General features: G+C 38.6%; 3 protein-coding genes across 3 annotated transcripts; 2 read left to right on the forward strand and 1 right to left on the reverse strand.

The window, feature by feature from the left end:
- The first annotated feature begins 901 nt into the window (after window positions 1–901).
- On the forward strand, window positions 902–2,711 carry LOC112192642 (CBL-interacting serine/threonine-protein kinase 14). Its single transcript, XM_024332454.2, has one exon. It carries the CDS (start codon window positions 1,143–1,145, stop codon window positions 2,448–2,450), a length of 1,308 nt encoding a protein of 435 aa, XP_024188222.1. The 5' UTR covers window positions 902–1,142; the 3' UTR covers window positions 2,451–2,711.
- Window positions 2,712–7,671: 4,960 nt separating this feature from the next.
- LOC112194061 (probable E3 ubiquitin-protein ligase ARI9) lies at window positions 7,672–9,117 on the reverse strand. Its single transcript, XM_024334323.1, has one exon. It carries the CDS (start codon window positions 9,115–9,117, stop codon window positions 7,672–7,674), a length of 1,446 nt encoding a protein of 481 aa, XP_024190091.1.
- A 3,875-nt stretch (window positions 9,118–12,992) lies between these two features.
- On the forward strand, window positions 12,993–15,038 carry LOC112194062. The gene has a single exon (XM_024334324.1). The coding sequence runs from the start codon at window positions 12,993–12,995 to the stop codon at window positions 15,036–15,038; it is 2,046 nt and encodes a 681-aa protein (XP_024190092.1).
- Window positions 15,039–19,561: the final 4,523 nt, after the last annotated feature.

Raw genomic sequence — 19,561 nt, forward strand, 5'->3', positions numbered from 1 at the left:
AGAGAGCCTAATAGAGATACATTTTCAGTTTACAAAATATTCAGACGAAAAAACTAATGATTGTATATGATTGATTAAATTGGAGAGTACAAGGATACATATGATAAAATTAAAAGTGCAAGTCCAAAATTAATTTAAGGTGTAAAAAGTATGAAGGTGAAATGAAATTGAAAAAAAAAAAAACCCTCTTTTTTATTTCATTATTGATGAATTTTTAATTAGAAACAAGTCAATATCAAAAGAATAGAACAATAATACTCCAAAAATAGTTCGTGGAGTTGGTAATTCAGGTCAAGAACATACATTCGTTAAGTAATTGATCTCATCACATAACATGGTTAAACTTACCGACAAAGATACAAAAAGAAATAATGTTAATTCTTACATCATTCATAAAGCATCACTCGCATAGAAAATTTTCACTGACATTAGCACACAAATACAAAACGTTACGGTCTCATCCATGACCAAAGCACCCCCGCGCAACAGAAATGGTCACATACTCACAACGACTCTTCTTTTAACGCGTTAGTTTTTTTGCCTGGAATTAGAAAGTCAAGACATTGCTACATGTAATCGTCTTCTTCTTCTTTTTTAACCGTAGCTCTGTGCTGAATTAAAAGTTTTTAAGCGTTAAAACCAAAACAAACTACAGATCAACGTGGAGTCCTGTGAACCCCACCGTACGTTATCCAAACCAGGCGACAGCAGCAGCAGTTTGAAAAGAACAAACAATGACCAAATCTCAACTGCCACGTGGTTGGCCGCAATTCCTTTTGCGCAGGTCCCAATTTTTTTCAGGAAGGAACAGTAAACTAACTTTAAGGCGTGTACTTTACCGAGTTTAGCGTGTCCGCCCACTCCCTTTATATATAAGCCTCCCTCTGCCAGACCAACTCCTATTTATAATCACAATTTCCAGTCTCTCCTCCAAAAAAAAAAAAAGAAAAAAAAAAAATTCGTACTCGTATTCGTATAAACAACCTAATCCCATTCTAAAACACCATCCTCTTGTTTCAACAACTTTTCTGTTCGCCAACAGATTGTTTGGTTGGGTTCGGCCTCAAAAGTCGGAGAAACCGAGGCTCGCATTTGCCAGTCTCAGTAGGGATATGGGGGATTCGTTATTCTGAATCGAATCCATGCCTGAGATCGAGGTCGTCTCCGACGCCGCCTCAGAAGCCAACTCGGAGGAGGGCGGCGGCGCCTTGTTCGGGAAATATGAGCTGGGGAAGCTCCTCGGCCGCGGCGCATTCGCCAAGGTCTACCACGGGCGTGACGTCGGCAACGGGCGGAGCGTGGCGATCAAGGCGGTGAGCAAGCAGAAGGTGCTCAAGGGAGGCTTCACGGCGAACGTGAAGCGCGAGATCTCGATCATGCGGCGGCTGCAGCACCCGCACATCGTGAAGCTCTATGAGGTGTTGGCGACGAAAACCAAGATCTATTTCATCATGGAGTTCGCGAAAGGCGGCGAGTTGTTCGGGAAGATATCCAAGGGGAGGTTCAGCGAGGATCTCAGCCGTCGGTACTTCCAGCAGCTGATCTCCGCCGTCGGATACTGCCACTCCCGCGGCGTGTTCCACCGCGATTTGAAGCCGGAGAATTTGCTGTTGGATGAGAATTGGAATTTGAAGGTCTCGGATTTCGGACTCTCCGCCGTGACGGAGCAGATCCGACCCGACGGGCTTCTCCACACTCTCTGCGGCACCCCCGCCTACGTGGCGCCGGAGATTCTCGCAAAGAAAGGCTACGACGGCGCCAAGGTGGACATATGGTCGTGCGGCATCATACTCTTTGTTCTCAACGCCGGTTACTTGCCGTTCAACGACCCCAATCTGATGGTAATGTACCGGAAAATTTACAAAGGAGAGTTTCGCTTTCCGAGGTGGACGTCGCCTGACCTGAAACGCTTGATTACGCGCCTGCTGGACACGAACGTCGAGACGAGGATCACCGTCGACGAGATTATCAAGGACCCTTGGTTCAGTGTGGGTTACAGGGACGTGAAGTTTCACCTGGAGGACTTCAACATGAAAGAGTGGAGAGACGAGGACAGCGACACGCCGTTGAACGCCTTCGACCTGATATCATTCTCCTCCGGCTTCGACATCTCGGGGCTGTTCCGGAAGCCGGAAATCTCCGACTGCGGGGAGCGGTTCGTGTCGGCGGAGACGCCGGAGAGGATCATCCAGAAGGTGGAGGAGGTGGCATTGGCGGAGGGCATGACGGTGATGGAGAAGAAGAGCTGGGGGGCAAAGCTGGCGGGGCAGAATGGTAATTTGATCGTCGCCATTGGGATTTACCGGTTAACGGAGAAGCTGGTGGTGGTGGAGTTGAACAAGCGGGAAAGAATAGCGGAGAATTGCCAGCAGCAAATATGGAAAGACAAGCTGAGGCCGCAGCTGTCGTGTCTGATATACAAACCGGAAGAAAAAGTCTCCGGTGAATAACAGAAAAGCTCAATCATGGAGTTTTGGGTAATAATAATATTACAATATGGGGCATTGTCCGGAGAAACTGAACGGAAGAAGAACATTCATTATCATTGACCGGGTTCTTTGTACTAGTTTTTGTCCCGGATTTTGACAAAATGAGTGAAAAGGGAAAGTTTCTCAAAATCTGTACATACATTTTTATTGTCACCATCGTTATTCTCTCATCGGATCCATCAATACATATGGGGATATCTATCTCTAAGAACTTGCTCAGCAGATTTGGCTTTCGTTAGATTTTTTCCGAAAACAACACATGCTCCGGCATATGGTATGTTTTTCTGGTATTGGTAATCAAAGTAGGCAATTAGCAAATCGGAGTATCAGACGAATAACACACAGAAGGTAAAGACAGTAATGCAGTAACCTATGGTAATTGAAGAAGACAAATCAGACGTCCCATGAAAGGACAAAAAAAAACAGTTATAGGGGGGGGGGGGGGACCTTTAATTTTTAATGTGAAAGCTTAGCCGTGCAACATAGTGATTTTGACATATTTATTGACAGCATTATTATTAGATTAAAATGCAGATAGACTAGAATAATACAAATATTTGACATTTTGTTTTGGTAAATTAGAAATTCACACGTTTTGATCTCATTGAATTGAGACGTGTTTGGTTCTACCGACAAAACTTAAACCAAAAACATATTGTGCTTTGAGCTAAGTCTAAAAAAGAAACATATTGCTTAGGGGTCATCATGGGCTGGGCTAGAACTGGCCCTACCCTAAATTTTAGGGCTTAGGGTCGGGTCTAGTCAAAGTTAATAAAATTTAGGGCTGGGTAGGGTCTGGCCGGAGCTTAAATATGTTAACCCTTACAGGCCCCAAAAACCCCATCCGTTAGGGCAGAAAGGGTCGGGTTGGGGCGGTTGGGCAGACCTTCCGAATAGGGCCGAAATGGACCAAAAATGGCCTTATTTTGTTTAATATATATATATATATATATCTATTATTATTTTTTCCTCAAAATGTGGACATATTGTTTTTTGTTAATCATATTTAATACAAGACTCACACACACACACACACATATATATATATATATATACACATAAATTAACTTATAACATTTATTAATTTAGTTAAGGTAATTATATTCAATTAATTATTTCTCTAAATCTCCCAATATTAATTGTTGTGAAACAAAGAAAATAAAAATTAAAGAAAACAAAGCCTATGTAATAGAAAATAATAAAAATAATATATAAATTTTAGGGTTGGGCCGGGTAGGGCTTGGTCCTTACTGGCTCAATCGGGCCTGGCCGTAGGGTAGGGCCGGGCTTCATTTGCATGACCCTTACCCTACCCTATTTGAGAAAGGGTAGGGCCGACCCGTCCTAATGCAATGGCCGGGTCGGCCTTCTGCCCTACGGGTCGGGCGAGTTTAGGACCGAACGGCTAAATGATGAGGCCTAATATTATTGCTATTTGTACCTTGTTTTTGTCCAGGAATTTGACAAAATAAGAGGAAAGGGAAAGTTTTTATTGCTACAATCGTTATTCTCTCGTTCACCCATTCATACATATGGGGATATCTATCTATCCAAGAACTTGCTTAGTAGATTTTTCTTTCATTAGATTCTTTTTGAAAATAACACATGCTCCGGAATATGATATGGTTATTTGATAATGGTAATTGAAATACTATATCCGACTGATAACACAAAGAAGGAAAAGACAGTAATGTAGTAACCTATTGCAACCAAAAAACGCACATGAGACGTCTCATGAACTAACTTTCATTTTTAAGTTAATGTTGCTTAGATGCTTTTGACATGATTATTGACGGCATTATTACTAGTTTAAAATGCAGATAGACTAGAATAATGCAAATTTGACATTTTGTTTTGGTAAATTTATAATTCACAAGTCTTGATCTCAATGACTTAGACGTGTTTGGTTAAGAACTAGAACCAAAACAAACTGTATACTTGAGCTTAGTTTGCAAAAGAAACCAGATTGCTATTTGGGGTAGCGGTCATGAAGGCAACCAGACAAAATCGTATTTTTATTCCAGCTGTAAAGTGCAAAATCTAATTGCCAAATTGCAAAAGGAACAAGCAATTTTCCGAAGATCCTCACGGACTGCTACCTTTACCCGCCATCTACTTCTTCATGAGAGTCCTATGCACAGTTCGAAAAGGAGTGGATTGGAAGTCACGTTATTCATATGACATTATGGAGATTATGTGAATGGTAGGTATAGTTTGAACATGATTTTATCACAATCATCTATGTTTCTGGGGAATAAATGGATATGGTCAAATCCAGCAGAATCAATAAGGGATGTTGTGTTACTATTGCCTTCGAGCTCTCGTCTATCTCTAAAACGAACAAATGTTAGAGGGAAGACTGGGTGTGTCGGTCTTCAACGCTCTGATGCCTAAATCAGTATAATTATAACCATGCGTTTTTTTCCACTATTCGAATTAAATAGGTTGGAACTAATTTAACCTTCCCATAATATATACCATGTAGATATATACTGTAATCTATAGAGGGTAAAGATTCTGCCATACTGAAGAAAGTATGTGACAGAAAGTTGTGAGGACCTTTTTGTTGTCACTTGCAAACACAAAGGAAGTTGTCGCAATATGGTATGGTAGTGATCCAAGGAGTCTGGCATCGTGAAAACATAAACAAGAGAGGGTCCCTAACTACCTAATCATGCAACTTTTTCTTGGCCAATATTAATATACCAAGTAGGTCCATCCACTATGCAATTATGCATTTGCATGATTGCAGAATGCGGATTATTATTGTAAAATGTTGCATCATATAATTAAAAAGAAATTCATGTATGTATTGACTTGTAGCTTCCGTCGATATAGCAAACCGACCGTATAAAAGAAAGATTCATAGTGCATCTTTGTTTCTAATTTAATTTGATCCCATCACCTGTCGTGACCTTCCAAATTTGATAATATGAATATCTAAAATACTATATAAACAGTGAAACATAGAAGAGAACAAATATTATCTGGGGTTTTGACTTTTGAGTGTCTATTAGTAGTAATTTACTTGTTTTTGGGTTTTACTGGACTTCTTTTGAGTTTTGATGATGTTACTTGATTTTTAAGTTTTTAATAACCACTTATTAATTGAAAACTTAAGAGTCATTATTCCAATCGTGTATTAGTATATTATATCTTCTTTGCTTTCTTCATCATTCTTCTTCGCATCTAGAACTTTAAATTGTAAAGAATTGTAGTTTTAGATGGGATGAAATATGTAATGAAGTTCGTGTGGCTCACTACTAGTGGTATCACGTGGCACCAATATTGTTCTTACTCAATCACTTAAAACAGTAACATATGTATAGTTTTTTCATAAAATGACTGATAACAACTACTAGAAACATAGGACCAACTTATATACATTAATATTTCTTATCTGTTTTGCAACGAGAGATTCTCTGTTCCACATCCATAGTTGTCGAAACAACAACCCCAATAAGGTCAACATAAACGCAAGGCCCTTCATATATTTGACCTTCATAATCCCCTAAAAGCAGGGTTCTGAACCAGATCAGTATCTGTAAAATGGTTTCAAAGTCATCCACATGATATATATGATGCATATTGATGCTCATTGCTTCTCTCCCTGTCTTTGTCTCTCCTTTCTTTACTCTTTACTCTTTTTAGAGTCACAATCGTTCGATCTCCTACGCATAATCTTCCGGAGTGTACTTCTACGATAAACAAGATAAAGTGGGAGAAAAGTAAAGCCATAATCTTGGTAGTTACTAGTAGCACGCAACTTGGGAATATGATCAAGCTTTAGTTTATTCAGTCATTTGATTATAATCCAATAATTGAGAATAGTAATTGACACTACAATCAAATCCAGACTGGCTACTAGTACATGGACAGCTTTATACAGTTTCTATCTACATAATGTATATGCATGATATGACATCAAAAGGAGGCTAATTTTTTTTTTTTTCTTAAGTTTATAACTCAATCAAGGTGGGACTTTGGGAGGCTTATCTTCACGACTAATTTATTATATTAAAATTTGAATTATAGATGGAGGGAGCCATACATCTGACATAATTAGCCTACACTTGTTTTATATTCACATAATTAAGTTGTATATATAGTCACGAATGGGCATTGGATGTTTCATTACCTTATTGGTCAGTATGAACTTAGATAATTTCTGGCTCCAATTTTTATTATATTTTGAGAGCGCTAGCTAATTCTTTTCTATTAATCTAGGACCTTCTGTTAGCTATTTGTCTTTTGTATCGATCGTTTGGTGACGGGATGCATATTTGGGATGAGAAATGACATTGACTTCATTCAATCAAAGAAAACTAGAACTAGTGGCCGGTTTCACAAAGCAACCTTATTTCAACATGTGTTAATCGTTTTTAATTTCCACTTTTTTGAGTATGGTTGTCTTCAGGTTGAACAATTCTTAGGTTCACACAGGGGTCAATGAGCATATTCACTCTTTCTTGCGATTAACGCATAATAACTTTAAATTTTTTAATTTAACCATTCATGTTGTATAATGTAATACAAAAATTAGATCTGTAAAAAATCAATCAAAAGTTATTCATTTCTATGAAATACATGGACAGTTCATCATAATAGTAGTAAGTGTTGTTAGAACCATCAATTTGTTTGATTCAATTAGATAATTAAATGATTTTTGATTCGATTGATTTTTTACAGAAATAATCTTTAAAGGCCAATTTAAGATATGGACCGTTGGATTATAAATTTATTATATAAAAATATGTTAATCGACAATTGGGGTGAATATACTCGTTCACCCTAAAGAGTGAACCTAAGAATTGTCCACCAAATTGCCAACACATGAACATAATAAGAATCAGCGTCATATATCTTGACCACAACTAATCATATATGTATGTATAGCATTTGGTGTCTACGTAATATGTCCAAATCATATATATTATGGATATTCCAACCATCTATGCAAGTAAATTAGAGACTGAAAACAGCGATCACAAAACTACGTACGTTATGAATGTGAATTCAATGTCATTGAAAAAAAATGATCGGAAGTTGATTATTCAAAAGTTAAACAAAAAGCTAGAATGACTACTTTTCAATCAGTTGTAAGATGATGAAGATGATACAAATTAACTATCATTCTGCGAAAACGACATAATCAGCAGCACTCTGCCAATGAACACATCAATCAGCCGGTGCTGGACGCAGGATTGAAATAGGTGCACTTGTCACAAGACCAGTAACCGGCGCCCTCTGGAATGTGTGCAGTACACATCCCACATTTAACGGAAGACATTGCATTGATATAAGTACAGCGCTCACAAGACCAACTAGCTCCTTCGCAGCATGTCTCTGGAAGCCCATGCTCTAATGCCCTAACCAGGTTCTTAAAATAGGTCGCTGTCATATTTGTAAGGTCTTGGAGTCTTACACGAAAGTCTGCAAAGCCCTTCTTTTCCACTACTGATGAGGATGAGGAGGGATCACTATTAGCCAAGATGAGAAACTGTTGCACTTGGTTCTCAAGCTTCTTTACGCTGAACTCCGCATGGCCTTGCAAGCACTCGAATAGCTTCCGTTTAGGATGCTGCGCCTCATGATCACTCATGTTGTAGTAATCGTACACAACAATCCATCGCAATACCTGCCTGCATTCAATCATCTGTTTGCATGCCTCTAACAAAAAATCCAACTCGTGCCCTTCTAATAATTCTTGATGCACGGTCGTCTTCACCTCGTCAAATACTTCAAGAGCTTTTTCCTTTGATTTTCCGTGGTTTTGCCAGCGCTGGTAATGCACGGATTCTAATATATTCGAAATCCACTTCCCTGCAGTTTGGCAGTCCACGGGACGATGATTCTCCTCCTCCTCACAGTTCCAGCAATAACTACGAGAGCAAACACACGAGACATGATAGCAACTAGTACTAGAACCACCAGCATCCAACCTAATAGCGGAGTTACAATCCGGAGCAGGACACCACTTGATCAACTTGCGATCTTCTAAATAAGATCTCAATAGGTAATGCTTGTACCTCTTATAACATTCATCTTCTTGGTTTGTGGCCAACATTACGTTTTGGACTAAATCAGGTCCAACCACTGCACTACAATCGGGTTCAGGACATCTCAAAACCAAACATGCAGGACCCTCCTCATTGATTAATTTTGTTATGTAACCTGTCCAGCAATCTCCACAAAAAGGATGACCGCAAGAAGCTGAGATATTACTACTATTACTATATGAACATAGTCGGCAACTACTGCTTATTAGATCTTCACCGGCATTATCCAGTAGGGGTTTCTTCAACAAGCCAGCTTTTTCGCGGATTTTATTTTCATCAGCAAACCATGCATCGGTGAGATTATCGGTCCTCCAATTCGAGTGAAGGAGCAGTAAGCATGCATCAGATTTTGATACCGAAAGAAAAGTGGACGCTTTTGCAATATCATCCTCCTGAAGTTTGGCAACTTCTTCTTGCTTCAGAATAGTATAATTCTTTTTCTGTGGGAACCAAATCTCACCCAACTTATCGGATTTGTCATCGACTTCAAGGCAATCATAATATGCTTCTTCATCTATACGCTCTCCGGCTCTGAAACTGTCATCGTTCTGATGGTCCATATCGTCCATAGCACTCGCTGCTTAGCATAGCTCGCTCAACCTATATGGGTAGTGTCGACCGATCCTAGCTTATAGACCATAGACCACAAAACCTAAAATCCACAAATGCTTCTCTATCTATTACGTATTTATAGACAAAACATTAAACAGGTGAAGTATACATAACTCAATTGGACTAGGAAACATATAATAACTAGACAACAAATTTCAGATGATCGAGATGGTTGGATTGGGAGTATCCTACATCCTATAATTTAGGGAGTATCCTAAACTCCTATACTTTAGGATCTCCAGTGGTATGGGATAAAGACTCTCCGACGATCAAGTTAATAAGGAGCAGTGGGGAATTCGTTACTAGAGTTGATGAATGGTTTTTTTGTAACCTATTTTGATTTTGATGTAGGGGCGGAGCCATGTGGGGACTCAGTGGGTTCCGTGCCCCACTCAATTTTATATTTTTTTAAATATTTATGTATATGAAAACAATGATAAATAGCTTGGAGTTCATAATAAATCATTGCCAGTCGACTTGGTGTAGTCGCAAAGTATGTATGGTTTTTGCAGATGGTCCCAGGTTTGAAATATGCATGCTGGGAAGTTATTTTTTCAATTGTTTTTTTTTTCCTTTTGAGAAAATTAACATAGGTTTTCACAATCAGAACTTCTTCGATAGTTAATTGTTTTTGGATCGATTGATTTGAATGGTTTCTGGATTTAATTGATTGGATATGTTTTTGGACTAAATACATTTTAGTTTTCTCAGGCAGCTTGGTGCCGGTTCAAACTCCATAGTCTGTACCATCTAACTCTATCCAAAGAGTAACCCTACTTCGGATCCACTACTTTCACTCGCCATTACTTTATCACACTATCTTTCCCAGCTCTGTTTTTCTACTGGAAAAAGAAAAGAAAAAGGAGGCAAATCATTTCTGGCACTACTAGAAATCTGTTCATTTACATCACGTCATTTAAATCGGTTAGACTTGCACATGATGTAAAAAAGTAAGTTAACATCGTTTTAGAAAAATACCGATTTAAATGTATAATATTAACATCGGTTCTTAAAATGACTGATGTTAAAAGTTTTGTTTGAAAATTTGCGGGAACCTCATTTTCGTGGACGCGCTAAGTGTTTTAATGAAATCAAGGACGCGGGGAGGAAAACTTAAAATTTTCACACTTAGAAAAAAAAAAAGCACCCGGCCCGATCGACCCCAAAACCAAAACTCAAACCCTAAGAGGCTAAGCTCAGTCTCGGCCTCCATTTTGAACCCATACTCGAGCTCCTCCCAAAACTCAACTCAGTCGAACTCGCGGCCATTGTTAACCTTCATCCAGTCCTTCATCTTACGCGCCTCCCACCACGACAACGTCCGCTGCTACCCTTCATCGACGCCGACCAAGCATTGTTCTTCGAGGAGGAGGAGGACATCATCCAGGCTTCTCTAAACGGCGATGTTCCGTCTTAGTCTCTCGAATTAAAGGTCTGCAACTGCAAGAAATCGGGAGCGATTCGGCACTAGTGGCTTCAAAGAACGACCGGGAGGCCACTGGGTAATATAGGGCGACTGTCGAAGGTACAGATCTGGACTGTTTAAGGAGACGAAGTAATCTTGTAAGTATGATTGTTTTCGTATCAAGTTGTCCAACTTTTATCAAGTTCTTCAGATACAAAGCAGCCAACTTTTATGAATTTGGTACCAAATTGACCGACTGGTAATACAGGGCCGCAACTGGAGTTTGAAGAAAAGCCCAACAGATTCCTGTATCGAAACATCGTTGCTCCCTGGAGGATTTCTCTCTCAACTCAACCACTTCAGGTACTGCTCAGATTAAATTTAAATGGTACTGAGTCGATGTGGGTTTTTGTATTGGAATTTTGAGCAAGTAGTTGATGTTAGATGGTTTAGAGTTTAGATAGATTTCTGGGTTTTTGTTGTGATATTTCGGTAAACCCGATGTTAGCTTCGGGTAAATGAGGTGTCGTTTCTCTTTGTTTGCAGATTCTTTGGTGTGTTTTCTGAATTGTGTTATGTTTGCCTCTGCATTTTATTGCAGCAAAACTTTCAGCTTTTGTGTTATAGGTTGCTTAGCAATTCAAAATGGCAGAGAACTTGTTGACTTGCAAGCTTATTTGTTTGTTGAATATCTGAATATCGATATGTTTTTGCTTTGCCTGAATTAACTTTAGTAATTAATGAATTCCTAGCTAGTATTGGCTATGTTAAAAGGTTTTGAGCTAGTGGTGACTTGTAGAAACTCTAGAACTATTAGCCCATACGGAATGGTTTCGATTGTGAGGAATTTTCCTGAGCTCTACATTTACTCCAATCTGAATATATGCTCCTTCTCTGTTGGTAGTCCGAATGCTATATTTTTTGGTAAAAGTTGGTAGAGTTTATTATTGCCCTAGTGAACGGGAGATGCAATGTAAAAGAAATAGTTGCCTCTCCTTTTTCTCCATTTATTTACTTTCATATATGTGGGATCTTTAGGAAGACATAATGTGTGTCTGGTCCTATTGAGTGACTATCCACCTAAACAGTACAAGAGTTAACTACTCTTTCCTCTGATTCATTTGTATATGACCATTATTAGAGACTAGGAATGTTACTTTCGATATTGGATTAAGCTTCTTTCTCTTATCAAATCAAACGATGTTTAATTGTTGTTGATGTAGAATCCAAATATGTGTTGTATATAAGGACAGAAGTTAGGAGATTAAGAAGTTGAATGGATTTTCAGTTAAAAGTTATTAGTTTTCAATCTCAAAGTAAGGAACTAAAGCTGTTTAGTACCTGCATTGTTTCCATAACATCTTCTGTGTCTAAGTGTGAAGAAGGTTTTGGGGAATAATTTTAAAGTGAGGGACTTAAAGATGAGTTATGGAGTTATAGTTTAAATGTTGTTATTGCTCTTAACAGCTCAACCCTACCTTTGCAGCTTTTGATTTCTTCATCTGTTGTTGTTGTTGTGGAGTTAATTTTTTTCTTTTTCTCTTTCCTTCTTAGTACTTTGCATTTCTTTTAGGTTCGTCACTCACATGGTTTCCATTCCTCTTATCCTATTGCTGTGTTCTGTGGATATTTTTATCTAACTCACCCATTTCAAATTACGCAGTTGCAAGAATTTAAACAGCGTGCATTAGGCAACTTGGATGAACCTTTGTCAAGCCTGCATAAATGAGAAGCAACCATTGCATATGTTGATGGTAAGTGTTCATTCAATGTTGATTGTTAATGGTAAGTGTTCATTCAATGTTGAGTAGTATATAGAGGTGCACTATGACTTAAAAGAATGAACTGAACTATCATTGGACTGTTTTTTTTTTTTTTCATAATCTTATGTCGTTGTAGTAAAGTCCTATTCAATTTTAATATTGCAATAATCTGATCTTGGTTATCTTAATAAATTGTAAGATACCAAGTTGGTTGGAAGGAGCAGCAGGTTAAGAGCGGATCTTTAAGGCGAAACTAGTGTTGAGTAGTGAAATCCAACTGTTCAGGTTAGTAACCCAACTTTTCTGCTTTGGTTTGTTTATCAACTGTGTGAAGTGTTTAGCTAATTTTCAGTTGATGATTGGTGTATGAAGTTTTTGAAGTGATGATTATGAGTCTTTTATTTGTGCATGAACTGTATGGCAAGTTGAAAATCTGTCTTGAATATGTGTATGAAGTGTTGGACGATTGTAATTCATCTTTGGTTTGCTGTCCAGTTTTGATTGGTTAAATTAATTTACTTTTTCATGATGTTTCAGCAATGGATAAATCTTGGATTAATGAAGATAGGGATACTTTGAAGTACCAATTAGGTGTGGAGAATTTTTTGATTTTTGCTGAAGAAAATGCTAGTAACCATAAAAGAATTCCTTGCCCTTGTTCAAGATGTGTAAATTTCAAAAAAAGTCTAGTAAAGTGATTAGGGGCCATTTGTATGATTACGGCTTTTGTTTGAGCTACACAAGCTGGATATGGCATGGAGAACCCTCTTTGTCCTCATGTGGTAGTGCGCCTGGTGGTTTTGGGGCAGACCAAAACCATCAAGTTGTGTCTGAAACTGTTGATATGTGTCAAGCAGCCTTTAATGAGGGTGATTATGATGAGGAGTCATTTGAGTTTAATAAGTTTGTTGAGGATGCAGAGAGACCTTTATTTGAAAATAGTGAACGCACTAAGTTAGATTCATTGGTGCAACTTCATAACTTGAAAGCTAGGTTCGGTATGAGTGATACTTGCTTTTCTGAGTTACTTTCCACTATTGGGTCATTGCTTCCTAAAGATAATGTACTCCCTCAAAGTCTATATGAGGCAAAGAAGACTCTCAGTAATTTAGGGCTGCAATATGAGAAAATTCATGCATGTCCTAATGACTGCATATTGTATAGGAAAGAGTTTTCCGTTGAGATCACTTGTCCTAAGTGTGGTTTGTCTCGTTGGAAGCTAAAGAAGGATAAAACTGTTAAAGTGGGGCAACCAGCGAAGGTGTTGTGGTATTTTCCCATAATTCCTAGATTCAAACGCTTGTTCAAATCTGCCGACACTGCTGAAATGCTTAATTGGCATGAGGACAAGCGAATTAAGGATGGACACATGCGCCATCCAGCTGATTCTCCCGCATGGAAGTTGGTAGATTATAAATGGCCTGACTTTGCTGCAGAGTCAAGAAATCTTCGGTTGGCTTTGTCAGCTGATGGTATTAATCCACATAGTTCTCTAAGTAGTAGGTATAGTTGTTGGCCCGTAATATTGGTGACCTACAATCTTCCTCCGTGGTTATGTATGAAGAGGAAGTTTATGATGTTATCTCTATTAATATCTGGTCCGAAACAACCGGGAAATGACATTGATATCTACTTGGAGCCTTTGATTGATGATTTGCAAAGTTTGTGGGAAGGAGTTCATGATGTCTATGATGCACACAGAAGAGAATATTTCTCACTAAGAGCTGTTTTATTGTGGACCATCAATGACTTCCCCGCATATGGAAACTTATCGGGATGCACCACTAAAGGATACAAAGCATGTCCAATTTGTGGTGACAAAACTTCAGCCACACATTTGCCCCACAGTAGGAAAATGTCTTATAGCTGCCATCGCAAGTACTTGCCACGTCATCATCCTTACCGGAGGCAGAAAAAAGCTTTTAATAATGAGCAAGAATTTGAAGTTGCACCTGCACCGTTATCCGGAGAGGATGTGTTAAAGAGGGTAGAAGATATTAACTATGAGTACGGAAAGGGAAAAAAGAAGAGGAACTCAGATTCTACCTGTACTCCTTGGAAGAAAAAATCCATTTTTTTTAACTTGGAGTATTGGAAATCTCTTCATGTTCGCCATGCTCTCGATGTAATGCATATTGAGAAGAATGTTTGTGAGAGTGTGATAGATACACTACTAAATATGCCTTCTAAAACAAAAGATAGTGTGGCTGCCCGCTTAGATATGGTTGACATAGGTGTTAGACTTGATTTGGGTCCAGATATTGGGGAGAAAAAAACATATTTACCTGCTGCCCCTTACACTTTGTCAAGGGTAGAAAAGATAAAGATGTGTACTTCTTTCTTGTTTATGAAAGTTCCTTATGGTCATTCATCAAACATAAAAAATTTGGTATCCATGGATGATTTGAAGTTGTATGGATTGAAATCCCATGATTGTCATACTTTAATGCAGCAATTGCTTCCAGTGGCTATTCGTTCGGTGCTTCCCAAGCATGTTCGAATATCTATAATGAGGTTGTGCTTCTTCTTTAATGCTTTGTGCACGAAAGTGGTTGATGTGTCGAAGTTGGATAAGTTGCAATCTGATTTGGTTTTGACCATGTGTGAGCTAGAGAAGATATTTCCTCCCTCCTTTTTCGACATAATGGTTCATCTCACTGTGCATCTAGTTAGAGAAGTGCGATTATGTGGGCCTGTTTTCTATAGATAGATGTACCCTTTTGAACGGTTCATGAAAGTTTTGAAGGGGTATGTTCGCAACCGTTTTCATCCGGAAGGTTGTATAGCCGTTTGTGAGAGTGTGATAGGTACACTACTAAATATGCCTTCTAAAACAAAAGATAGTGTGGCTGCCCGCTTAGATATGGTTGACATAGGTGTTAGACTTGATTTGGGTCCAGATATTGGGGAGAAAAAAACATATTTACCTGCTGCCCCTTACACTTTGTCAAGGGCAGAAAAGATAAAGATGTGTACTTCTTTCTTGTTTATGAAAGTTCCTTATGGTCATTCATCAAACATAAAAAATTTGGTATCCATGGATGATTTGAAGTTGTATGGATTGAAATCCCATGATTGTCATACTTTAATGCAGCAATTGCTTCCAGTGGCTATTCGTTCGGTGCTTCCCAAGCATGTTCGAATATCTATAATGAGGTTGTGCTTCTTCTTTAATGCTTTGTGCACGAAAGTGGTTGATGTGTCGAAGTTGGATAAGTTGCAATCTGATTTGGTTTTGACCATGTGTGAGCTAGAGAAGATATTTCCTCCCTCCTTTTTCGACATAATGGTTCATCTCACTGTGCATCTAGTTAGAGAAGTGCGATTATGTGGGCCTGTTTTCTATAGATGGATGTACCCTTTTGAACGGTTCATGAAAGTTTTGAAGGGGTATGTTCGCAACCGTTTTCATCCGGAAGGTTGTATAGCCGAGAGTTATGTTGGAGAAGAATGTGTGGAGTTTTGCTCTGAGTTTGTTCACCATTGTGATCCAATTGGAGTTCCTAAGGATTCAAGTCAGTTGTGTGGACCACTTTCTATTGCAAAACTAAAGTGCATAGATGAGAAAGAGAGAGACCAGGCACATCTTCATGTCCTATCCAATAATGCTGAAGTGGATCCGTATAAGAAGTAAGTACTATCAACTTTTATTTTTATCATAAATATAAATTAAGCTAGTCTCAAACATTTTCACATCCGTTTTTATTATTTTTTATGTGGATAGGGCACATAGAAAGATTGTGGAGCAGTTGTACGGGGGAAAAAATAAGAGTAAACAATGGCTATTAAGTGAGCACAATCGTACTTTTGCAGATTGGTTTCAATCCAAGGTCAGTACATATTGTGTTCAATGCTAAGTTATATAAGAATCAAATATGAATAATACTCAAGTAACTTCATATGGCTGTTTTATAATCAGGTTTTAGCTGAAATGAAGGAAAATCGTAATAAGGTTTCAGAAACAATTAGGTGGCTAGCTGGAAAACCGAGTTTCAGAGTGTTTACTTATGAAGGTTATATTTATAATGGAGATAAGCACTTCACAAAGCTGCGAGATGAGGCAAGAGTCGTCCAAAATAGTGGGGTTTCCTTATTGGCAAAGACGATGCAGGTGTCTGGCGCTAAGGATAAAAATCCGGTGGAGAGTGATATGACTTTTTATGGGGTTATCGAAGAGATATGGGAGCTTGACTATCATGCTTTCAAAGCCCCATTGTTTCTGTGTAAATGGGCAGCGAATGAAAAAGGAATCAAACAAGATGAGTTTGGTTTTACACTTGTTGATCTTAATCATGAAGGCCATAAAAAAGACAAGTTTGCTTTTGCTGGTCAAGTGAAGCAAGTATTTTTTGTGGAAGATCCACTTGATTCCCGCTGGTCGGTTGTACTAACCACCCCAAATAGAGACTATCGGGATTGTCTCTATGATGATGATCTAGGGGACACCACCTTGGAACATCAACCATTTTGTGCTGAAATACCCCCTTGTGATGAAGACGAGAATGAGGCTGATGCCACTTATCTAAGAGAGAATGTTGAGGGGTTTTGGGTCAACCAGTTCACTACTCCAAGAGAGCATTATTAGATTTTGTTTGTGTTGTAATATAAGTGGCTTATATTATTGTGTGATGTATTTTAGTTGAACACTATGCTATTGCTTATATGCATCAATTCTGTTATGTATCTGGTTCCTTATTTTAATTATCTTTTAATTCGACTCTATTGAATCTATTTTCTTTTAATTGCCTCCATGTTTTGTTTAGAACTATAATCTGATTGCTTCTCTGCTGTTTGCATTATGTAACACTTGGTTGGTGCATTGTGATCAGATAGCTTGAAGAAATGGGTTCAAAGAAGACAGGAAAATCAAAAGAACGCAAAGATTCAACAAAAAAAGTGGAGAAGGTTGCTAGTCCAAATGAGACTGATGACGTGGTTGATGATAAAGATGACCAAGTATCAGCTGAAACTATGACGACCACTGAATCAGCGAAAGGAAAAACCAGAGGGAAGCGAACTGTGGCTGCAATGTACAAGGTAGTGGTGAAGAAAGCAATTGGGAAGAAATTTAAAGTTACATACAGCGACACGGGCAATCCAAACGGCAGAACACGGCACACTCTACAGTCATATATAGGCATGTTGGTGAGGACAATGGTTCCCATCAACGTGGACAGCTGGCCTGAGGTGGATCCTGATTTGAAAGCAAATATTTGGACAGATATTCAGGTACTCCTCTACTTTTCTTGCCTTGCTGCAGTTTGAGGTGGATTAAATGGATTAAACTTTCAGCTACTCTTGTTAGTTCAATGCTTCTTAAATTCTAATAAATGGATTAAACTTTCAGCTGCTCTTGTTTACTCAATGCTTCTTAAATTCTAAGTGTTTTCTGTTTTTTTTTATTTATTACAATATAAGTTTTTACTGATCATTATTTACTTGGGAAGCTGAAACATATGTTCACTGATCCTTATTTGCACTTTAGTACTCCTATTTACACATTTGTTGTTTATGTGCAAGCTTCATATGAAAAAGTAATATTTTTGAGTAAGGCTATCTAATCCTGATATTACATTTGTTGCATAGGATACATTCAAAGTAGCCCCTGAAAGCAGAAAACTAGTGTTGTCATCAGCTGGTGTGAAATGGAGATACTTCAAGACCACATTAACAAGGAAGTATGTTCTGCCATTCTTGGGAAAGAAGAAAAAATTGAGAAAGCCACCAAAGCAGTACTCCTATGTTGGCCTACAACCGTGGAAGGAATTTGTAAAACAACGGACTAGTGAGGCATGGCTGGTATGCTCCTATTGTGTATAAGGCTGTGTTGTATTCTATGTATACATTTTCTGTGTAAGTTGAAACATATTTTATGCAATCATTGTGCTTAACATGTATATGCAGAAACTTCTTCAAAAACAAAGTGAACGAGTGAGGAAGAGAAAGTACCATCACAGATTATCAAGAAAGGGATACCTTGGACTAGAGGAGGAATTGGTTAGGATCTGCTAGTCTTCATTTTTTCACATCAATTTTTTTTTCTGTAATGTGTTCCCTCATGGTTTTATTTGCTGCACAGAAACGAAAGTTGCCTGAAGGAGAGGTAATTGATCGGGCAGTTATGTGGAAGAAAGCCCGTATACCAAAAAATGGAAAGATAGATGAAGAACTCTCATTGGTGGCAGCAAAAATAGTAAGTCCAGATTTTTAAGTTGAGCAATTTAAGGTGTATCATCACCTCATCTAACTTGTGTTTACATATTTGATTAGGATGAACTGTTGGAGAAGAAGAGTAAAGGTGAGTTGGAAATCTCAGGGAGTAGTGATGTCTTGTCTCAAGCTCTAGACACTCCTGAACACTCGGGTAGGGTGAGGGGTGTTGGAGGCTTCGTTAACCCATCCTCCTACTTTAATCTGCCAAAGAAGAAAAGGATTCGAATTACAAAGGCAGATATGTTGGCCCATGATAAGGAGCGTGATAAAGAGATGGAGGACACAAAGAAAATGCTTCTTGCGCAGCAAGCAAAGACGGAAGCCATGTTATATCAAAGGATTGCACAACTAGAAGCACTAGTAACAGGGAAGACAGCCATGCATCCGCCTGCCACTGGGGATAATGTCATTTCCCCTATATCCGACAAAGGCAGCTTCCATGATAAATCAAGAATTGACAAATCTGATCATAATGATGCCAAGGTCATAGAAAATATGGAGGAATGTGATATTATACCTACTCCTGGAAAGGTAGCAATATATGTAGTTTTATGTGAATTCTAATAGTTGCATATAAATTATGCTTTAAACCTTTGGTAGATTTGATCACTTTCTTTTTCCCCTCTTAGGGTGCCGGGGTATGTGAGCTAGCAGTGGATAATATAAATAATATAGTTGCTTTCGGTTCCGTGTTCGAAGAGGGGGAACTAAGCAAGACACTGCATGGAGTTCCACTTAAGGAGGGAACTGTTCGTGTATCGGTGGATGGTATACTAAAACCAGATGCTGTGCTTCCTTTCCCCATCGAGGGTGAGATGGAATTCGTTAGGGAAGCTCTTGGGAGTCACGTAGCTTGGCCTGACGATCTTGTTGTGCGGACAATGGTTAAGGTACGTTTGGTTGATGAGTTTTCTGTTTCGGAAGGTTTTGGCTTAGGTACATTTTATGATTAGTTTATTGGCTTAGGTGTTGTTTAATTGCTACATGTTATATATATGTTATCAGCAAGTTGAATCTGCA

The sequence above is a fragment of the Rosa chinensis genome, chromosome 3 (assembly GCF_002994745.2).
Source record: "Rosa chinensis cultivar Old Blush chromosome 3, RchiOBHm-V2, whole genome shotgun sequence".
NCBI lineage: Eukaryota > Viridiplantae > Streptophyta > Magnoliopsida > Rosales > Rosaceae > Rosa > Rosa chinensis.